The 17,904-nt window shown below is 38.4% G+C and overlaps 1 protein-coding gene across 2 annotated transcripts in view; it reads right to left on the reverse strand.

Annotated features, from left to right (window-relative positions):
- CDH6 (cadherin 6) overlaps positions 1–17,904 on the reverse strand; it is a 111,213-nt gene that overhangs the window by 54,959 nt on the left and 38,350 nt on the right. For both annotated transcript variants that reach the window (XM_077181870.1, XM_077181871.1), the window contains exon 2: positions 4,483–4,838. In XM_077181870.1, the coding sequence (XP_077037985.1) occupies positions 4,483–4,710 (228 nt within the window). In that variant the 5' untranslated portion in view covers positions 4,711–4,838. The remainder of the gene's footprint in view (positions 1–4,482; positions 4,839–17,904) is intronic.

Here is a 17,904-nt window from a genome sequence, read left to right on the forward strand (position 1 = left end):
GTATGTTGTTTAGTCCCACTACTTGCAATGGCTTGGAAGAGATTCTGCCTTTTGTTTCATTTGCTTCTGCTGAAATACACTGCTGTGCTTGCCTTCAGAATAGTTGTAGCCAGAAGTAAAATCATACAACAAAAAAAGAAAAACACTGCTGAAACGATACTGTGATAAAATTTAATTCATCCCCTCCTCAAAAGCAGGGTCAATAGTACCTTAAATCATTCCTTGACAGAGGGGAATTCATCTTTCGAAGAGGTTCTTTCAACACCAAGCAAAAAGATTCTGGGTTTGCCTACAGTAACGCAGTATCCCTTTTGCTTTGCCAAGCCACATACCAGCAGGGGTTTGACTTTATCTTCCCTGAAAAATGGAGTTGTCAGTAGAGGTTGATTGTTTATGATGGGTTGTACAGGTAGTAACATCAGATAGCTTCCAGGCGAGCATACTGCTTGAACTATATGAACATCAATAAGACACAGCAAAAATGAAAAGGATGTCTGGAAGTTTCCTTTTAGTGCCAGCCATCCAGAGCATTACAAAACCATTCCACAGTTGTGCCTCTTGTTACCAGGAAAGCAGGTTGGTCCTTTCCACTGCAGACTGCCAAAAGCTGTTCTTGGGTTAACGAGTAAGATTTAAGACTTGTTCAGATCTATCTTTAGTCTTAAAGAAAGTGGAATCTCATCCCTTTATGTAAGAATAATTCTAGGTTTGTGCTCTAAACTCAGTGATGGATGCCAGTACATGGATTTATGTAGCCAGTGGGACTGCCATGTCAAAGCTGTCAAATGCATACAAAGAGTAACTGTACCTATGAATATGATCTTGCAACAGGGCAGATTTTTTTTCTTTTCTTTTCTTTTTTTTTTACCCCTGGAGTATCTGAAGATCTCTAGGAAACACAGCATATATTTTTATATATAGTTGTACTATCACTTCATTGTTTACCCGTGATTTAAAGCTGCATTCACCTCAGCCCTTTCAAATTGTACTAAGCAGCCACGTGTAGAACTAGATCTCTTTTAAAACTCAACTCGGGTGTTGCAAATTTTGGTTAGGTAGTACTTCTAGACACGTCTCTACTTTGATGCCCATGTAATTCTTTTATTTCATTTTTGGATTGAGTCCCTGCCAAGTGCCACAATTTCTGAACCAGAAGAAAAGATATCTTCAGGTTAAAATGTCACTGTGCCCATCAGTCACACTTCAGTGCATAGCCATAGTTCACAAGTTATTCAGCAGTGCAATGAATAAATCCAGTCTAGAACTTTTCTTCAAGTTCCTTGAGGTCTGAGACTACAGTGACTGGGGGTGTGAATTTAATCTCTTTTGTAAAAGACTTTATTTCAAAAATACACAGGAATGAAATTCAGGAATAGAAGGATGGGCAATAAAGTGATCGATCTGGTGTCAGCGCCACAGCAAAATCAACTTGTGTTTGCAACACTGTGAGCGTCTTGTTGGCAGCTGCACATCCTCGTCCAGTGAGATACAGCTGCATGTTTGGGCTGACAATGAAGAGTGAGGCATACAAAAATGGGGAGAACTCTTTAATAACTGACAGTATCCACAGCTAAAAAAAAAAAAAAAAGGTTCATATGTGCTTGGACAATTAATTCCTTTCCAGTTCAATGAATAAAAGAGTATGCAGAGTATAGACAACAATAGTGCTCTGGTCTGGGACTCAGATGATGCTACAGCATTCTCTTCAGTACTGCCTTGAGCTCTGTCTTCAGAGATACTACTTTTCTCTTTTATTATCCCAACCTGAATGCATCCCCTTTCACTATTATTTTCCTACGCTCTAAAACTACTATGATGCAAATCTGTTTTTTGTAGTTTAAACAGTTACAGGATTTCACAACTGTAATTTGGGCATCTCATACAAATAAAGTTGTTTTTTAGAATCTTTCACAACAGACTTCTTACATCTCAAATTTTGATGTAGATGTTTGGATTAAACAGATGTTAAAAAAATGAAGAGGCAAAAGTGAAACCAGCATGAGTAAAAGATTTTTTTTTTTTGGAGCTCATATAGAATCTTTTCTTTTTATGGTTATGACGTTAATGCCCACCTAGCTTTAACCACTAAACACAAAAACCCAAGAAGATCCCTGTTTGTCTGTTTATACAGTAAGGCATAAGCACAATTCCCTTTTATATACATATATTACTATTGTTTTAAAAGATTTTGCTGTTCAATTTTCATCTTTGTATTCCTACCATTTTTTAATCTATATTTAAGGTTAACATTTAGTCCTCTGAGAAAAAAAAATATGCTTCATAAAAATGTTCATAATCCTCATTTGCCCACATCAATCAAGTTTAATTGCTCCATTAAATTGCCTAGTTACCTCAATTTAGAGACATTTAGATGTTTCTATCATTTCCCCTCACACCAATCCTCAACTTTAATAATAAAAGGCTGCTCTTTCATGCCTCTTGGCTAATTGTTCAGTTAAAAGAGTGTGAGTGGTTCTGGCATTTGAAAGATGTGTGAAAGGCCACTTGTGAATGGCTTAGGAACACAAAATCAATGACATTTATACATTATGTGTTGTTTCTATGCTTTACAACAGAAAGTGTAATAAAGTACAAATAAGTGGAAGAACAACTTTTAAAAATAACGTACTTTTTTTAATCTATCTGACTCCTTTTGAAAGTGTCTTGGTTTTCCGACCAAGACAACTAGACCATTTTTAAACTGTCTCTCAGCAAATTTGTTCTGCAGGAATATTCATTTCCCCATCAGTCCCTCTGAAGTCAGTAGCTGGTGCTCTAATTCTGCAGTAGGAAAAATGGGGGGCTGATGAAGTTTAATGTCAAAATTCACAGTGCCAATGAGAGATTGTAAGATCACCTCAGGACTATATGCTTTGTCGTTGAACAAAAAGATCCCCATTACCCTGACTACCCTCAGCAGACTGTGAAACAGGGGAGTGTGTGGCGGACTGCTGTCTTTCAATTTGTGGCCTTTTTTTTTGTCATTGAGTCCATGTTTCATACCTGTTTGTTTTTTTTTTTTTTTTTTCCTTCACTGTCTCATCTTCTGGTTTTGTTTTTGCTCTCTTTAGGTAAATTTTCTCCCAGCTCTTATCCTCTACCCCATTTAATGTCATTTCCCTCTCCTTTCCATCTTGATTCCTCTTTATAAAGCTTGTGTTCCTTCCATCTTTGTCTTTCTAGTTCTTTCCTCTTACTCTCTTCTGTTTTGGTATCTTTTCTTACCCTCTTATCTTCCTTCTCTATTTCTCCTCTCTGAGGGCTCTCTGCCTTTGGCCTTTTCCTGTAGATTGGGCTCAATGGTACCTTTCATGAATGCTGATTATCCTGGCTGGAGTTCTATGAGTATTACACCAGCTGAGTAGCTCTTCATTTGAATCATGCCTTGCAGCCATTTAACAAGAAAGGAATGTTGCATCCAACTTTGACTGACAGCTGACTGGCAGGCAAGAAAAGCAGCCACCATCTCTCATGGGAATGCTCAGAAGCTTGCAGAGGGAGATAAAATGTCAAACCACTGTGATCTGCAGCCTTTGCTAAGAGGCTTGAGAGATCAAACTAGATCAGATACAACCCCATTTTTGTTTGGAAAACCAAGCTGTATTGTTTCTGCTTTGAATGTCATCATCAGTAGCATAATTTCTGCATTCTGCAAGACATATTCCTATAGACTGTGGCACCTTGGGCAGTATAGACTCTCTTTAGGCTCTTGACACAGGTGCATTGCTCTACAGATTACATAAAGTCTGTCACCTACATGGGAGTCTGCTGCTCAGGGAGGTGGATGTTCTCAGTTAAGCTGTGACTTTTCTTCTTAAAATTTTTTTTTATCCTTTCCCAACTGACAGCATGCTTAGAGATTAGAAATTTTCAGCTGCCTGTTGCTTCTTAGTGTACATGCACAGTGTGCTCCAACCATGCTTTGTAGTAGCATGGCTGGTGCTGTGAAGGTCATGTCACACAGTCATCAGTGGCACCATGAAACCTCAACAGAAAATGGCTGTAGCATTGTTCTGTGCAGTGGGTAATAAAAAGGGAAACAATTACCTTTTGCTGGGTAGAGAGAATCCTCACCAAAAATGTAAGTACTGGGAATCCCAACTTAGCTCTAAACCTCTCCTGGTTTAAAGAGTTTGACTGCAGCAAAATTAGTAAGCACAAGGGAAAACACATATCCCAGTTTAAAGCTAAAAATCTAGCCTATAATTAAGCTGCATTATTTCCAGACACAAAATAAAATGCAAAATCTTTAATAGAATTGCCAGTGATTTGCCACGGGACTTCCTAGTTAAATGAAGACTTGTTGATTACATTCTGAAGCTGAAGTGCACAGACCTTTCCACTGAATTACTCCTCAGCAGAGGCTGGGCACACAGGAACACAAACTAGAAGTTGTAGCAGGCATTGTTCTTCCCTACTTGCTACTGCTGGCTTTCCGGTGCTTCTAAAATCAAAACACAGGTGCATACGAAAGTAACTTACCTTGCCAACATACTGGTAGTCAGTTCCTGTGTATTCCTCCAATAAAAAGAACTGATTCCACATCCAGCTCCTTTTGGAACGATGGAGGTCTTGCCTGCTGTTTCCAGACAACACCAAAACCTTTTCCTTTTCTGGAAAGCCACTAGTCCTTTTGGATAATGGAGTTAAGAAACTTTGGTGGGGCTGACCAGCCCAAAACAGCAGCCAGAAGCAATGGTAAGTTCTCATCACGGCAATACAAGTAGGTCTAAATAATGATTTTTTGTCTTGTCCTCAAATTAACCTACTTTACTGCACTAAATCCAATCTCATGCCGTCTTCCTTCTTTAAATAGTCTTTGCAGTCTCAAAGGATCCCTGAAAAGAAAAATAACAATTCTTTTAGCATTTCCAAAGGTATTTAACGTCATCACTGCAGCAATAAGTCCACAAGGTGGATGGGTAATAATGATTGTTGAAAACCTGGGCTGTTTCTGATTCAAAATGTTGCAAATGATCTGAGTGGATCCATATTGAGTATGAGGAAGGAGTCATGATGTTTGAATTCAGGGTGTGTGTGGCTTCCCTTTAACCCCATTTGCTTCCCTTCATTGATAAAGGCAAGCCAGATATTTCTCTTTTTACTGCCTGAACTTTGGGATGTAACTGATTTCTTTCTGATTGAGGATCTTGATGAGATTACCATATTACATTAAAGAAGTGCCAGCAAAACTGCACACTGTCTTCCCAGGAGCATTCTGTTGCTATAGTTATGGACTGAAAAGACTGGACTTGACTCCAGGATTTTTCCCTCACATTTAAGGAGTTTTGCCCTTGACTCCATTTAGAAAGGTGTCAACCTGGCTCAACAGGTTAGTGAAATAAATGTGTATTTATCAATATCTCACACATAACAGACCTGCTTGTTATTGCATAGGAAATGAAGTGGACATTTTGGTTTTCTCATTATCTACAGCCAGAGTTTTGAATCTTTAAATATATAGTTATCTATGTAAATGCTTTCACTAATAACTTCTAAAAATAGAAAACAAACCACAGCTAGTTCATTGCTACCTGTGGGTTTTTACTAGCTACTTCTTCCTATGATTACAATACTAAATATCAGTGTACCTACAAAATAATTACAAAAATTATCTCTGTCTCTGAATACTGCATAATTTTCAACATGCAAAAAGCTACAGATACAGTACCCCAGAGTACTGTGGACAGCTCTTCTGTTTTTGAAAAACCTGAAAGCTTCTATTCAAAAGGAAGAAAATATACTATGTCTCTCAGGTAACCAGTGCCTAATGAACAGCTTTGGAACATTTTAGAATGTGAAGAAATCAGAATTAGTTGATAGAAACATTCTACAACATATATTTTTGTTGTAAACACTTCATTGAATTTTTAGTTCAAACAGATCTATAACCTCAGAGAAGGATAATTTGATTAATTTTCATTTTCTCTCTCACTGATGCTCTTTGAAAAAAAGTTAGGATTTTTTTTCAGCATTCCAATCAAAACCCAATAAATCATTCTGAACCAGCTCAAGATTCAATACAGCATCTCTCAGTATTTGGACTGTGGAATGACAATCTGACTACACGAAACTGAAGAGAAAATTTTTTTATGTTTCATTGTGCTTCACAAAACACTTCTTGGATCATATTCTACATCAAAGATGATTTTTTCACCTATAGTATGTTTTTGTCTATTTAAAGGTGTACATTAGACATAATTTAGCCTTTGAGCTATGCTGAAGGAGTTACAGCACCTGCAATGCCTCAGGTTAGCTACTCTGCTCTCTCTGTCGTTGTTCTTGGTAATAAATTGTGTGAAATAACCTCAAGTCTCTTAGAGTTCCTGTTAGTAAATCATTTTCCACAAAGAAACACCACTTAGCTTTTATATGAATAGTAGGTAATGAAACAGGACTGTTCAAACAATATAATTTTACTGTTTCAAAAGGTAAAATACTGTTAAGAGGTAACTTCTGTGTGAGAAGGAGTAAGATTTTTAGCATTAAGAGGAAAAGTGTAAATAATACAATTAATTCTGACACAGTGCAATTTCTTCTGGAGAAGAGGGAGGGCTGTAGCTAGCTTTCTTATCAGCCAGGGAAAGACAACTCTGTCCTGCAGGTCATGGGAGCTGTGTCCACACACAGCTTTGAGAGTTTGTGAGAGAGACACAGACCCCTGGGTGTATTCACACATGCACGTAACCATAGACACAGAGAGAACAGCAAGAACAGAGCTGCATTCACACAAGACCTTCCCAGAGGAGGAACAGGGAAAGCTGGCATAACTAAGCTTTACAATGTGTTCGACAATTGCTTTCAGTTCAACTGATGGAGCAGTGGCAAACTAGAGTGCAGGTTGCTAGAGCAGGACATAAGCAGCAGGTTCAGCAGATTCAGACACCAGGATGGGGAGAGCTGAGGTGGCTTTAACCCTCTCCATGTCTATAGTCTCTTTTCTCCTCCTTCTGTACCCTTCTGACCCATGTAAGGTCTTGTCCTTTATAGCTCTGCCAACATCGATTATTACCCATTGAACTGTATTCAAGTGGACACCCTCCTTCATGAGGTATGGAAGAGGAAATTGTGTCTCACACAACATTTTTGACTTCCATTTTCTTGCCAGGTTGCTCTGGGTCCTGCCCAGGTGAGTTAAGTACTGCCCCAAGAAGGGGCAGACCTGGTGATCTGCCATGTACCAGGATGGATATATCAGGACGATCTGTGTTTGGAGGGCAGATGTGGAAAGATGTAGGGAGTACAGCACATGAGCAAACGTACTACTTTTCTATTAGGGAGGTCTGCATGTATTTTTGAGGCATACAGAAGTGAAAATCATCACCTGACAGGCTCCTCTATGGCCAGATCCTGTGGTGGGGCTCCATACCTCTGCTCCTGCACATAACATTTCCAGAGAAGTGCTGGCTGGACTATCATTACCTAGATGGGATTTGTGCCAGCCTTTTAAAGGATCAGTCCTTCAAATACCAATTGCCAGGAAACAATTATTCCTGTGGGGGAATTTTCTGCACTTGAAGTCAGCTATATTTCACAGCTCTGATGTCATGGGAAAGGTTTTATAGTGGCTCATGCTGAATTATAGCTCACAAGAATGATATCATAGCTGTGAAATACAGCCCTTTACTCTCCCCTGCAGAGATGTGTCCAAAATGCTGAAATAAGGGCATGATCCTGTAATGTCCTTCTTGACTGCACAGCCTTCATGATGCAGCAGAGCAGCTAAGCCCCAGCAGCCTCCTGTGAGTGGCAAGAGAGGAGACACACCTGTACAGACCCTGGCTTAAGCGTGCAACTGGGGTAAATACCAGCTGAATCTAGGGTGTCTCTGCCCTATGGGTGCTGATTACTCTTTTATGGGTCATAGTGACAGATTTAGCAGAGTGAATAAAAAGGACAGAGCACTACACTCTGAGCTGAGCCTTTAGTAGAGTGAGCTCTTGTCGCTCTTAAATGCCATTCTGTGCTCCAGTCCCAGTGTCTCATGCTCCAGAGAGGTCTCTGCAACGGAATAGGTTTTTTTGTGCAATCTCTCTTTATTGTGAAAACAAGTCATTCACCAGGGAGATTTTATTTTCTTTAAGTGTAGATGTGCAAATATAACTGATGGGACCCAGGGATGGGGGCTGAAATTTTTTTCTTCGCATTGCACAAAGTCAGGTAAAAAGAGGCACTTTAAACATGGCATTTCTCTCAACCATCAGGTGGTCAGGTGGCTGGGGAACTTGCTGTGTAATCAACTGTCAAGAGTGAAAAACAATTGTAGTGTACAACAGCCTCAGATAACTGGCTTAGCTCTGCCAGCTCAAATATATAGCAAATAACGGTTTTCTTACAAGAAAAGAAGGAATGTGCACATCCAAGCTTAAAAAAAAATCCCAGTCTAACTTTAGCTATGGTCATAGTTAAGATAAAAGCAATGTCACTCGCAGCTACAGAACTTTTTTCAGTGTGACAAGTTGCAGATCTGAAGTTTATGTTCATGCCTCTTTGAAAGATTTAAACCTCAGACAACTGCTTAATCACTATAAGTATCAATTTCAAAATTATTTCCCCAGGTGATAGTAGTCATAGTCAGCCTTTCTATTCACCCTCTCCAACACTTCATTAATGTAATGTCTTAATGTGAGAACTCAGTGCAAATTTACATCCTTTCAGAACAATATCCAAGTATTTAAAATATAAATCAAAAAAGAAATGCATCCATTGGAGTTACTCCTATGAATCAGGGAGCCCTGCCCTGGAGAAGCCTTTCTGGCATAGTGACAGGCATTAGGTACAGATTCCTGACATGAGGAGCCCCAAAGAGTTCCACCTCTGCCTCTGCTCAGCTCTGTGGGTTGTAATGGTCTTCCCAGCTGGTTGTTAAATAAAACAGACTAGCAAAGAGCCTTCCCATGAGAGGCATCAGCAAGGAGAGGGAAAACAGCTTTCCCTCATTCCTTTCTGTTCAACCCCATAGCAGTCACTCCATCAGCAGATTCTCAAAGGAATATTCTTTATAAAGCGTACTAGAGTCTGGACTTTAGGATAATTTCTTTTCTGAACCCATGCATTCAAATATGCTACTGTATGAATTTATACATCCTGGATGTTTTGTGCTGCTGATAATTAGATTTTAAATAGCTTCTAAATAGGCTAGCAACCATCGGCATCTCTAAAGTTTTTGATCCAACCTTTATTCAAACAGAAGTGGCAGTTTAATTGATCCTTTTTTTCCTGGTCATCAAGGTACAGTTTCATTGTTTGAGCTCTGCATGCAAAGCTTCACAGGTTTGGATCAAGGTCCATTAGCACACTGAATGAACATCAACTGTGTCTTGAAGCACTGATAACGTCCTGCTGTTCTCTCACAGAAACTGAATGGGCAGGTGAAAGTTAATATTCACTTTGGCATTGCATATAGGAAACTGAGAATGAGAAATGTTTTAGGGCTTGAGGTATGTTTATTTATTTATATATTTATTTATTCCTGTGACACAACTAATTGCCTCTATCCTTAAGGAGTTTGCTTAAGTTCTTAAAGAAAGAGGTACAAAGACGAAGAATAGACTCTACTCTCTCAATCTAGCAGATGACACGATGAATGCACAAGTATATGTACCTTTACTGCCCCAAATCAGGTCTAATTTAGAGTTGGTGCTAGAAAGATACAAACTACTCCCTGGCTTCATCATCATATGAGGTGTTTACCAGCACTTTGGAAGAAAAGAAGGGTTCTACCCTGAAAGCTCTAATTTATCTTTAATTTTGTTGATGACGTGAAAACACATTAAAAAAACTCTGACATCGTTTTCTAGATGCTTACCCAATCAGCACCAATTAAGTCTGTCAGGCTAACTGAGCCTGCTTAAATCCCAAACAATTCAACAGAGCCAACTGGCAGTGACAGTACCTGGACAGCAGGCTCTGGATTCACAGCTTCCCTACATAGGAGACTCACTTCCTAGTCCCCCAGCGAGACCCTGCAGTGAGAGGAACCCTCTGTACTCACGTAGTCTTGCTGGAAGGACGCTCCCCTAGCTCAAACATCACATGCAAGTGTTAAATCTGTCAGGACTGTGACAGGGGAAGACATCAACAACTAATTGTCAAAGCCTGATGAACCAAAGGTGAGGAAAGCATTAATGGGGGAGCAGAAAAATGGCTAAATAGTGACTTCTGCATTTACTGCATCAGATGTGAGAGTCTGGGGTATGGAATGAGGCATTCTAGGTAAGGATCTGGTGATCTGTTGCTTGGATTTTACTTTATTGCAAAGCCAAAGGAGCAATGTCCAAGTCCCTAGGAGAATTTGAATAAGTCAGAGAAGCCAGGACCCTAGGGTGTCCTTGGGGCCATCCTATCTAATGTGAAGAATGTGATTCTGCTAGCCTGGAGGCAGACTGCAAGGAAATTATTAAGTCTCTAAAGAAAATCTGAAAAAAAATTACTTTCTTACCATGGATGTGGAAAGGTTAAAGTGACATTAGTTCTCAGAGAAAAAAAAAAATTATTCCAGCTAACTTCAAAAAATAGAAGCTTCCAAATTTATCATATTAACTTCTTTTCAGTATCATATTAATATATTTTAATAAATCATATTAATACATTTTCATATATAGCAAAGAATTTCTTGCTGGATATTTTTGGTAATAGCTAAGTTTCATGTGCTCAGAAGCTGTAACACTGCAGACTTGTCCATAATTGACTTGGACTTAAAACGCCGTTGTTAAGTTTGAGCTTACTTTACAATTATGTCTCTCTTATGAACATTTAAATCTGAAAGTATTCATCTAATAATTTTCTCAAGTGTGAATAAGCTTTTACAGCACTGAAACCCAAATGCTTTTTATTCTTTATTGTCCATAAGGGTTGCCTTTGTAAATATCAGTCATAAATGGAACAAAATGCCACTTTTCCAGTGTAAAGATAGCTGATGAAATTTTAATCTTCTGATAACTTTTTTTATATCTTTGTTATATAAACCCATATACTCTAGCGATCATTCCTGTAAATACACCACTGAAATAACAAAACAGAACAGAGCCAAGAGAGAATTCAAACTGAAAGATTTGTGGGTTTAAACTAGAGGTACTTTATGAAGACATCAAGTACACAATGTAATTGCAGCCAGCAGCCGTTGATTATAATGTCTTTCAAAGTCATTTTTTTATTCAGTTCTCTCAGCAGGAAAAAAGGTGCAGCACTATAAAAATAACTAAATGCAGCAGAAATACTAAGATAACTACTACCTCCATCCTGCACTGGGAACTATTAACATGGTGGTTTTGTACAATACAGCTGATTTAATCCTAGTGGACCTAGTGAGAGCACCAGGCCTCACAGAAGCACCCACTGACAAAAGAGGGGAAGTGAGAAGTGTATCTCCTTCTTAAGTTCATGAATGGCCGTGTCAAAAGATGACTGTATGAATTTATTCAATAGCTGTTGCGTGAAATGATGATGGTATTTGTCTGTTCTCAGAGATTTTGATTTTTTTTTTTCACCTGGCATTTGGAAAGATCCTTAGTGTCATCTTGTTCCAGAGATGCCCACTGTCAGTCTCTGTAGTTAGCCACACTGGGAGTGTGTCTTTTTTCCACTGTGCAAAAACAGTCTCAACACACAAGACAGAAGAATGGCACAGAAAAGGAAATCGTGTTTTCATTGTATGGGTGCATTAAGTGATATTTCTGTGGTCATTCAAGAATATCTATGGAAGATATTCTGTGGAATATCTGTGAAATGGCTGGAACCTGGATGTAGATTCTTGAGGGCTGCAGCAGTATTGTAATCACCAGGATATTATTCTTCCTTTCTGATGGAAGTCCAAGCCATCCTACCCATGCTTTAAGAAGCACAAGCAGCTTTGCATGTTTTGCACAATGCTGGACATTGGTATGAGCTGGAGGGTGTATGAACACTGTAGCTGGAGCACCTGGAAAAGGATTTGGCATTCCTTGGGTGTGAAAGCAAGAGCAGCAACCTTAGGTAGGTATCACAGGCTGGTCACCTCTGCAAGGAGTGATATGGGAGAGGAAGGACAGACACAGCCCTAGCTGATCCTGTCCTCTTTGTGAGCTACCTCTGGGTGGCATTAATAAGGAGCAGGAGCTGGTCTTGCAGAAGGCTTCTAGCTTCTTCTGCCTTTGCAGGTGATGTGGGGACAGGCCTCCACAGCATTTCAATGTCCCCCTGCAGCAGGAAGCACCCTGCTAACTCTGTGTTCTAATCTAAACAAGGGACGGGTATGTGACTAGCAGATAGTACAGACTAATACTGTAAATTACATTAAGTTGTTCCTTGATAGAAGACTAAAACAGCCAAGCAATCAACTACGTTTAGTAGAAGAACAAATCAGTAGTGCTCCTACTGCTATGCATATTTGATATGCATATTTTTTATTCCTGATGAGTACCTTAATGGCAGAGAGTAGCAGATGTGCATGGAACTACAGCCAGAGTTTCCAGCAGTACTCAAAGTAACCCTGAAGCCATGAAAATCCTGTAGGAAAATCTTATTTCTTGTTGCAGTTCTTGATATAAGTCTGCAGTCTTGTCATCTCATTGTGCAAGTTACTGTTTTTCTCAGACATGTAGTAAGTTGCTATCAAATTATAAAGTTGTGGTTTTCCCTATGCCTTTTTATTTTTTTATTTAGGTATGTTAGAACAGAGAACTAGCAGGTTCTTCAGAACAGGCATGTCGTCAAAAAGAAATTCAGTCTATACTATGCATCAAACTTTATGCCTCAAAAGTAGCCTGGCCTTCCTATCCAGATAATAGAAAGACTTTTAGGTGACCATCAAATGCCTAATTTAAAGTTCTTTGTCTCCCACTGAAAAAGCTACATGGTCTGAATATCTGCTGTTGTATTTCTGTTTAGACACTGGAATTTGGAAGTCTCCTGGACATGGCTTTAGAAGTGATCAGTGACATTTAAGACTCTTGATTGTTAAAAAAAAAAAAAAAAAAAAAAAAAATAGAGCTGTTTTACACAAGACTCCAGTCTGAGAAAGGTATGGGATGCCACCACTCAAAAATATCTAGTAAGGAAACTATTACAAATCTTTGGAGGCATTAAAGAAAAAATGGTCAGCTTCTCCCTTTAAACTGTTTCTCTCGCTCTAGGGGAGACACCCTGTTTAGCTTTATTCTACGCACACTCAGCCTACCATTTATTAGGTATCTACCCTCATGCCATCTGAGGAAAATCATCCACAAACTCCCATAAATAAGACAGAACCACAGGCAACAGATCCTTTCTGTGCTGATCATCAATTACTCAAAGCCAAAGTGTCAGCGATACTCTCCAAACAGAGGAGAAAAATCTGGGCTTGCAGATGCTTTAGTGGCATTGCAGTTCTCCCTGAAGAATTGTAGTGTGATAATGAAGGCACAGGCTATACTGCCACATGCACAGCCAGGAATAAAATAAAGGGGGAGGTAAGGCGTCTTTTTCAATAGGTACAGGCATATCTTCTCATCAAAGACTGACTATTTTTGACAGTAGCAATTAGGCAGTTCAATAACAGACACAAGTAAAAGAAAATTCTTTGACAGGGGTGTTTTGGGCAGAGTGTGAAATATGATATTAATTGCTAAAATCCTGATTTATTCCCTTCCAAAGAAACCCAGATACTCTAACAAGAGAATCATTTTAGCAAGTGAAGGCAAACAGGTAAGCAGAACTCCCACAATTCTAATTTAGGCATTTTAGAACTTATGCACTTTTCCTATGTACAAAGGAGATTATTCTTTTATGTTATTCTTTTGTATTTTTTATTTACAGCTGTCTGTAAATTCACATTTCTAGGATAGCCACAATGCCAAATAGGATGGCTGCTGTATCTTTTTTTTTTTTTTCTTTTAGTGACTTTAATCTTTTCTGCCTACGTTTCACAGCTCCCTGCTACAGGGGCTCTCCTCGCTACCCCTGCTCCCAGTGAGCCCCATTTCATCTGTGGCAGAGCAAAGCAGTTGTCTTTCTTAAGCAGTTTCCTATTCACCAGCTGCTGCTTGCATCTTCCTCTCTGCTAGAGGCTCAGTGCTCAGTTCATTTTTCCTGACTTCTTGACAGAAACATATGCTAATTTCCCACTCTGAAGTTAGGGGAAAACAAATGAGGTGGGACATAAGGTACTGGAACCTGGGCATGATAGAAACAGCTAAACTTTGACTTTGCATTTGATTGTCAGGAGCTTTCTTCTCTCTCTCATAGACTTTCATGGCCATTTACCAATGTGAAATGGGTACAGAGAGCTACTAAATCAGAAATGCCTGCAATGCTCAGCTCACTGTGGGCAAGCAAACTCCATCTGTGCAAATATACTCCAATGGCAGAAGTCAACTAGAAAATGCAGAGATGCCCATTAAGACTGATTTCATTATGAATGTTCTATTAAAAGAACTTTAGATTAGGAGGTCATGCCTCTTTTTTGATGAGAAAGTCTGTTATTTCTTTGATCATGATAGTAACTGGCTACACTAAAACACTATAGAATCTATAAAAGCTTCCTAATGTTACCCTTATTAATTACACAGCTTAAGAAGCTGTAGCAAGAGAGGAGAGCTAATGAAGATGGGCTGGTCTCTCTTCTTAGATCTTTTGATCCTACTTGTGATCTTGCTAAGGATCTCGGAGTTCTTCTCAAGCAGGGCTAGGCTGGATGGCAGAGCGTGGAGATAGCCAGGATAGCCCAGGAGGACTAGCATGAGGAAGCAGCTGCAGCAGTGAGAGGGACTGACCATTTCTGAGAGACTTCAGAGTTAAAAGGACTGAATAATGGGTATTAAAATGGGAATAAGGAATGCTTGTGGTTCATTCAGGGTGAATAAATACCATGCTATGCTGGCAGGGATGTTCAGGCAATTTGACAAGTAGCACATTCTATTTCCAGAAGGATGATATTTATTCATTGTTCAAGTGCCTGACAGAAGCAGCTACACTCAACCTGTGACTTCAGGTGAGGCAATAAACTCTACCACTTCAGTGTATATTTCCAGCCATGATGACTCATTATTTAACTGAGGTTTTGTGAACAGTGAGTGATGTTTCTGAAACTCTTGAAGTTTCTTGAATAGGAAACAAGCATACTCGTTTTTCAAATCACTAATCTGAGAGGTGGATTTCTTCTTTGAGAAGTGCTTTTTAATATATTTTTGCTAGTAATTTTATGTTTCTCAGAATATGAAAATGTATAAAAGAATAATGTTACTTGTGACTGAATAGCTTCTGAAGTATTTAATAATGCCACTTACACCAGTATTTCTTTGAAAAATCTTAATGAGTTGTTTAATTAGAAATACTGAGGAAATTTGAATGGCACAATTTTATTTTTTTTTCTCTTGGCTCATACAGCTCTATATAAATACATTGTGAAAATCAAATACTATACAGGTGGCTAATCCCTTTGCTTTTTTTGTGAAAGCATACTTCTCTGGTGAGGAGTTTTCTCTGGGCATTGAAATCAATAAAATGTATATGATCAAATCCCTGTAAAAATGTTTTCTTCTTAGGCATGGGGAAAAAAAGGAAAAAAACATCAGCAAAAGTCAGGAAAGACTGCAATCTGATTTAGAGCAATTGGAGTTTCTGGTATTGCTAAATTCTTTGCAATTATAGGCGGAATCTCTTTGGGATATAGAGAGTTTGGTTTTTTTGCAAGTAGAGTCTATAATGGAATTACTGAAATCTTCCCCTTGTGTAATGGAGACTTGAATATGGTGCTTTATTTTTAAAATCTGCTCCAGACAGACTCTTTTCTATTGTTTTCCATGTAAGGGGACTGGAGCCGTCCTGCAACTCTTAACTATATTGTTAACGATAAATAACTATGTAATCATCATATGCAGCAAATTGGGGATTAGAAGCTTCTGGGACAGCTCTGCTTTTATGTTTTAGACAACAGAAGGAGCTAATCCTAAAAATACAGAATATATGATTCAAGTGGTTGTTCTCAGTCCAGGATTCAGTAGACCATTGCTCTGTGCAAGCCAATGAAGACAGCAAAATTGGCCTTTGCTCACTGGAGTTTTTGGTTTTGATTCTGAATAAATTCCATGGAGTTGCCAGGATTGATAGCCAAGATCAAAACCACTGGAGAAGTAGTCTGGGAGGAGCAGAATTAAAAGAAATAATTTCTGTATAATTTTAGCTTTTTTGCCTATAAACAGATGTCCCTGTTTAAAAACAAAAACCCGAGGAGATACCAATCTGGACAAGAGAGACCTTTCTTTCAGAAAATCCTTTTCATCAGGCATTCCTTTGAGCACTTAATGCTCAAGAAAATTATTTCCAGTAAGAAAAGAAACACGACCACCTGAGGTGCCAGTATAATTTCTGATGTTTCCCTTCACATGAGAGAGGGGTAAATCATCTATTTTTCCATTAATGGAAAGACTACATGTGTCTTAAGTATTTTCTTGAAACAAGCTCTTTTCTTAGCTCTACTATAGCTTCTTTCAATTTTTATTACTCTTACTGGCAAAATTTCTGTTAGCCTGGTTTTTATGACAGGAGCTTAAATGACCTGACTTAAATACAATTTGAAGTGATCAAATGTTTTTTGACTATATCCAGAGAAATCCATGCTTTTGCAACAAAGAATGCAATTAATTAAATCTCAAACATTTCTAAAAATTGGACTTATTTGCACTCCTAACATGTTCCACTTCGGTATCTTAAATATTACATGCACTTCTAGTGCATTTTGACTGTCATCAGCTTGGGCTGCTTCCTTCTGGACAGATAAAAGCCTTCTTCCTGTCAAGGTCACTTAGCTTTGATCCCAAGGTCCTCCCAGTTTCTACTTTCCTGTTTCCTTCTCACCTCTAGTTATAGGCAAACTGATATAAGCTGAAAATTGTCAAATTGTCCTGCAAACTATGAGTGTTTATTCACCTAAGGTACCCACATAGCCTCTATTACCAAGGAATTTGATCACTTAATAATCATCACTGAATTTATTCTCAGTGTAGTTCTGTGAGAATTGTAAAGAACAATTTCTGAACATAAAAAGTGAATGTAAAGACCAGAACTTCAAAGACATTTAAAAACCTAACTCTTACTGCAATCAAGTCAATGACATTTAAGTTTCTTATACCCTGACATTTTAGACCTAATGCAGAAACAGAAGACAATATGGACACCAAAAAAACCTGAGAAATTATTATAAATTGAACAAAATACATACATGTTTCTTTTTCATTACTCTGTAAGATTTAATGTTTTTCTACATAAGTCTTGTCAACTTTCCTTTTAATGATGTCTTCTTAAAGAAGCTGTAAGACATTTACAATTTTATGATGTTTCTTGCCTGCTGGATTGAAGACAAGTTTAAAAACAAATTGAGGTTACACCAGCAGTTTATTAGCTCTATCTACACATTATCTATTGAATTGTCTTGTGAAAAAATGTTGTTTCTTCAATTATATAAAAAATCCATTATTTTTCTGGTTTAAACCAGAAATTAGATTCTTTCTCCTATTTAAAACCCTTCCAACTTAGCCACCACACAAATGTTGAGTACACACAGGTAATGTGAGGGGAATTCTTCCCCAGTACTAGGTGCCTCTTCTCCCTTCTCATAATCACTAACCAATACCCCTATCTTCTGCTTTACTGCAAGCTGCTTTAGCTTGTAGGTGGTAACATGACTGTTTTCCAAGTACAGGCACTTGTAAAGCAGTAGGGATTACCCAAGATTCAGTCTGTCTATGGTAAAACAAGATTCAATCTACTTCAGTCTAAGATTTATGTTTTAGATGTTCATTTCTTTCTGTTTATCTATGCCTGAAGTTTGTCAGAAATGTGATACATGGTCACTTAGTACCATATTCCAAGTGTTGAGTTTACATGTGCATGTATTTAAACATATATATACATATACATATATATATATATATACACACACACACTTAT

Source organism: Agelaius phoeniceus, chromosome 1 (genome assembly GCF_051311805.1).
Source record: "Agelaius phoeniceus isolate bAgePho1 chromosome 1, bAgePho1.hap1, whole genome shotgun sequence".
Classification (NCBI taxonomy): Eukaryota; Metazoa; Chordata; class Aves; order Passeriformes; family Icteridae; genus Agelaius; species Agelaius phoeniceus.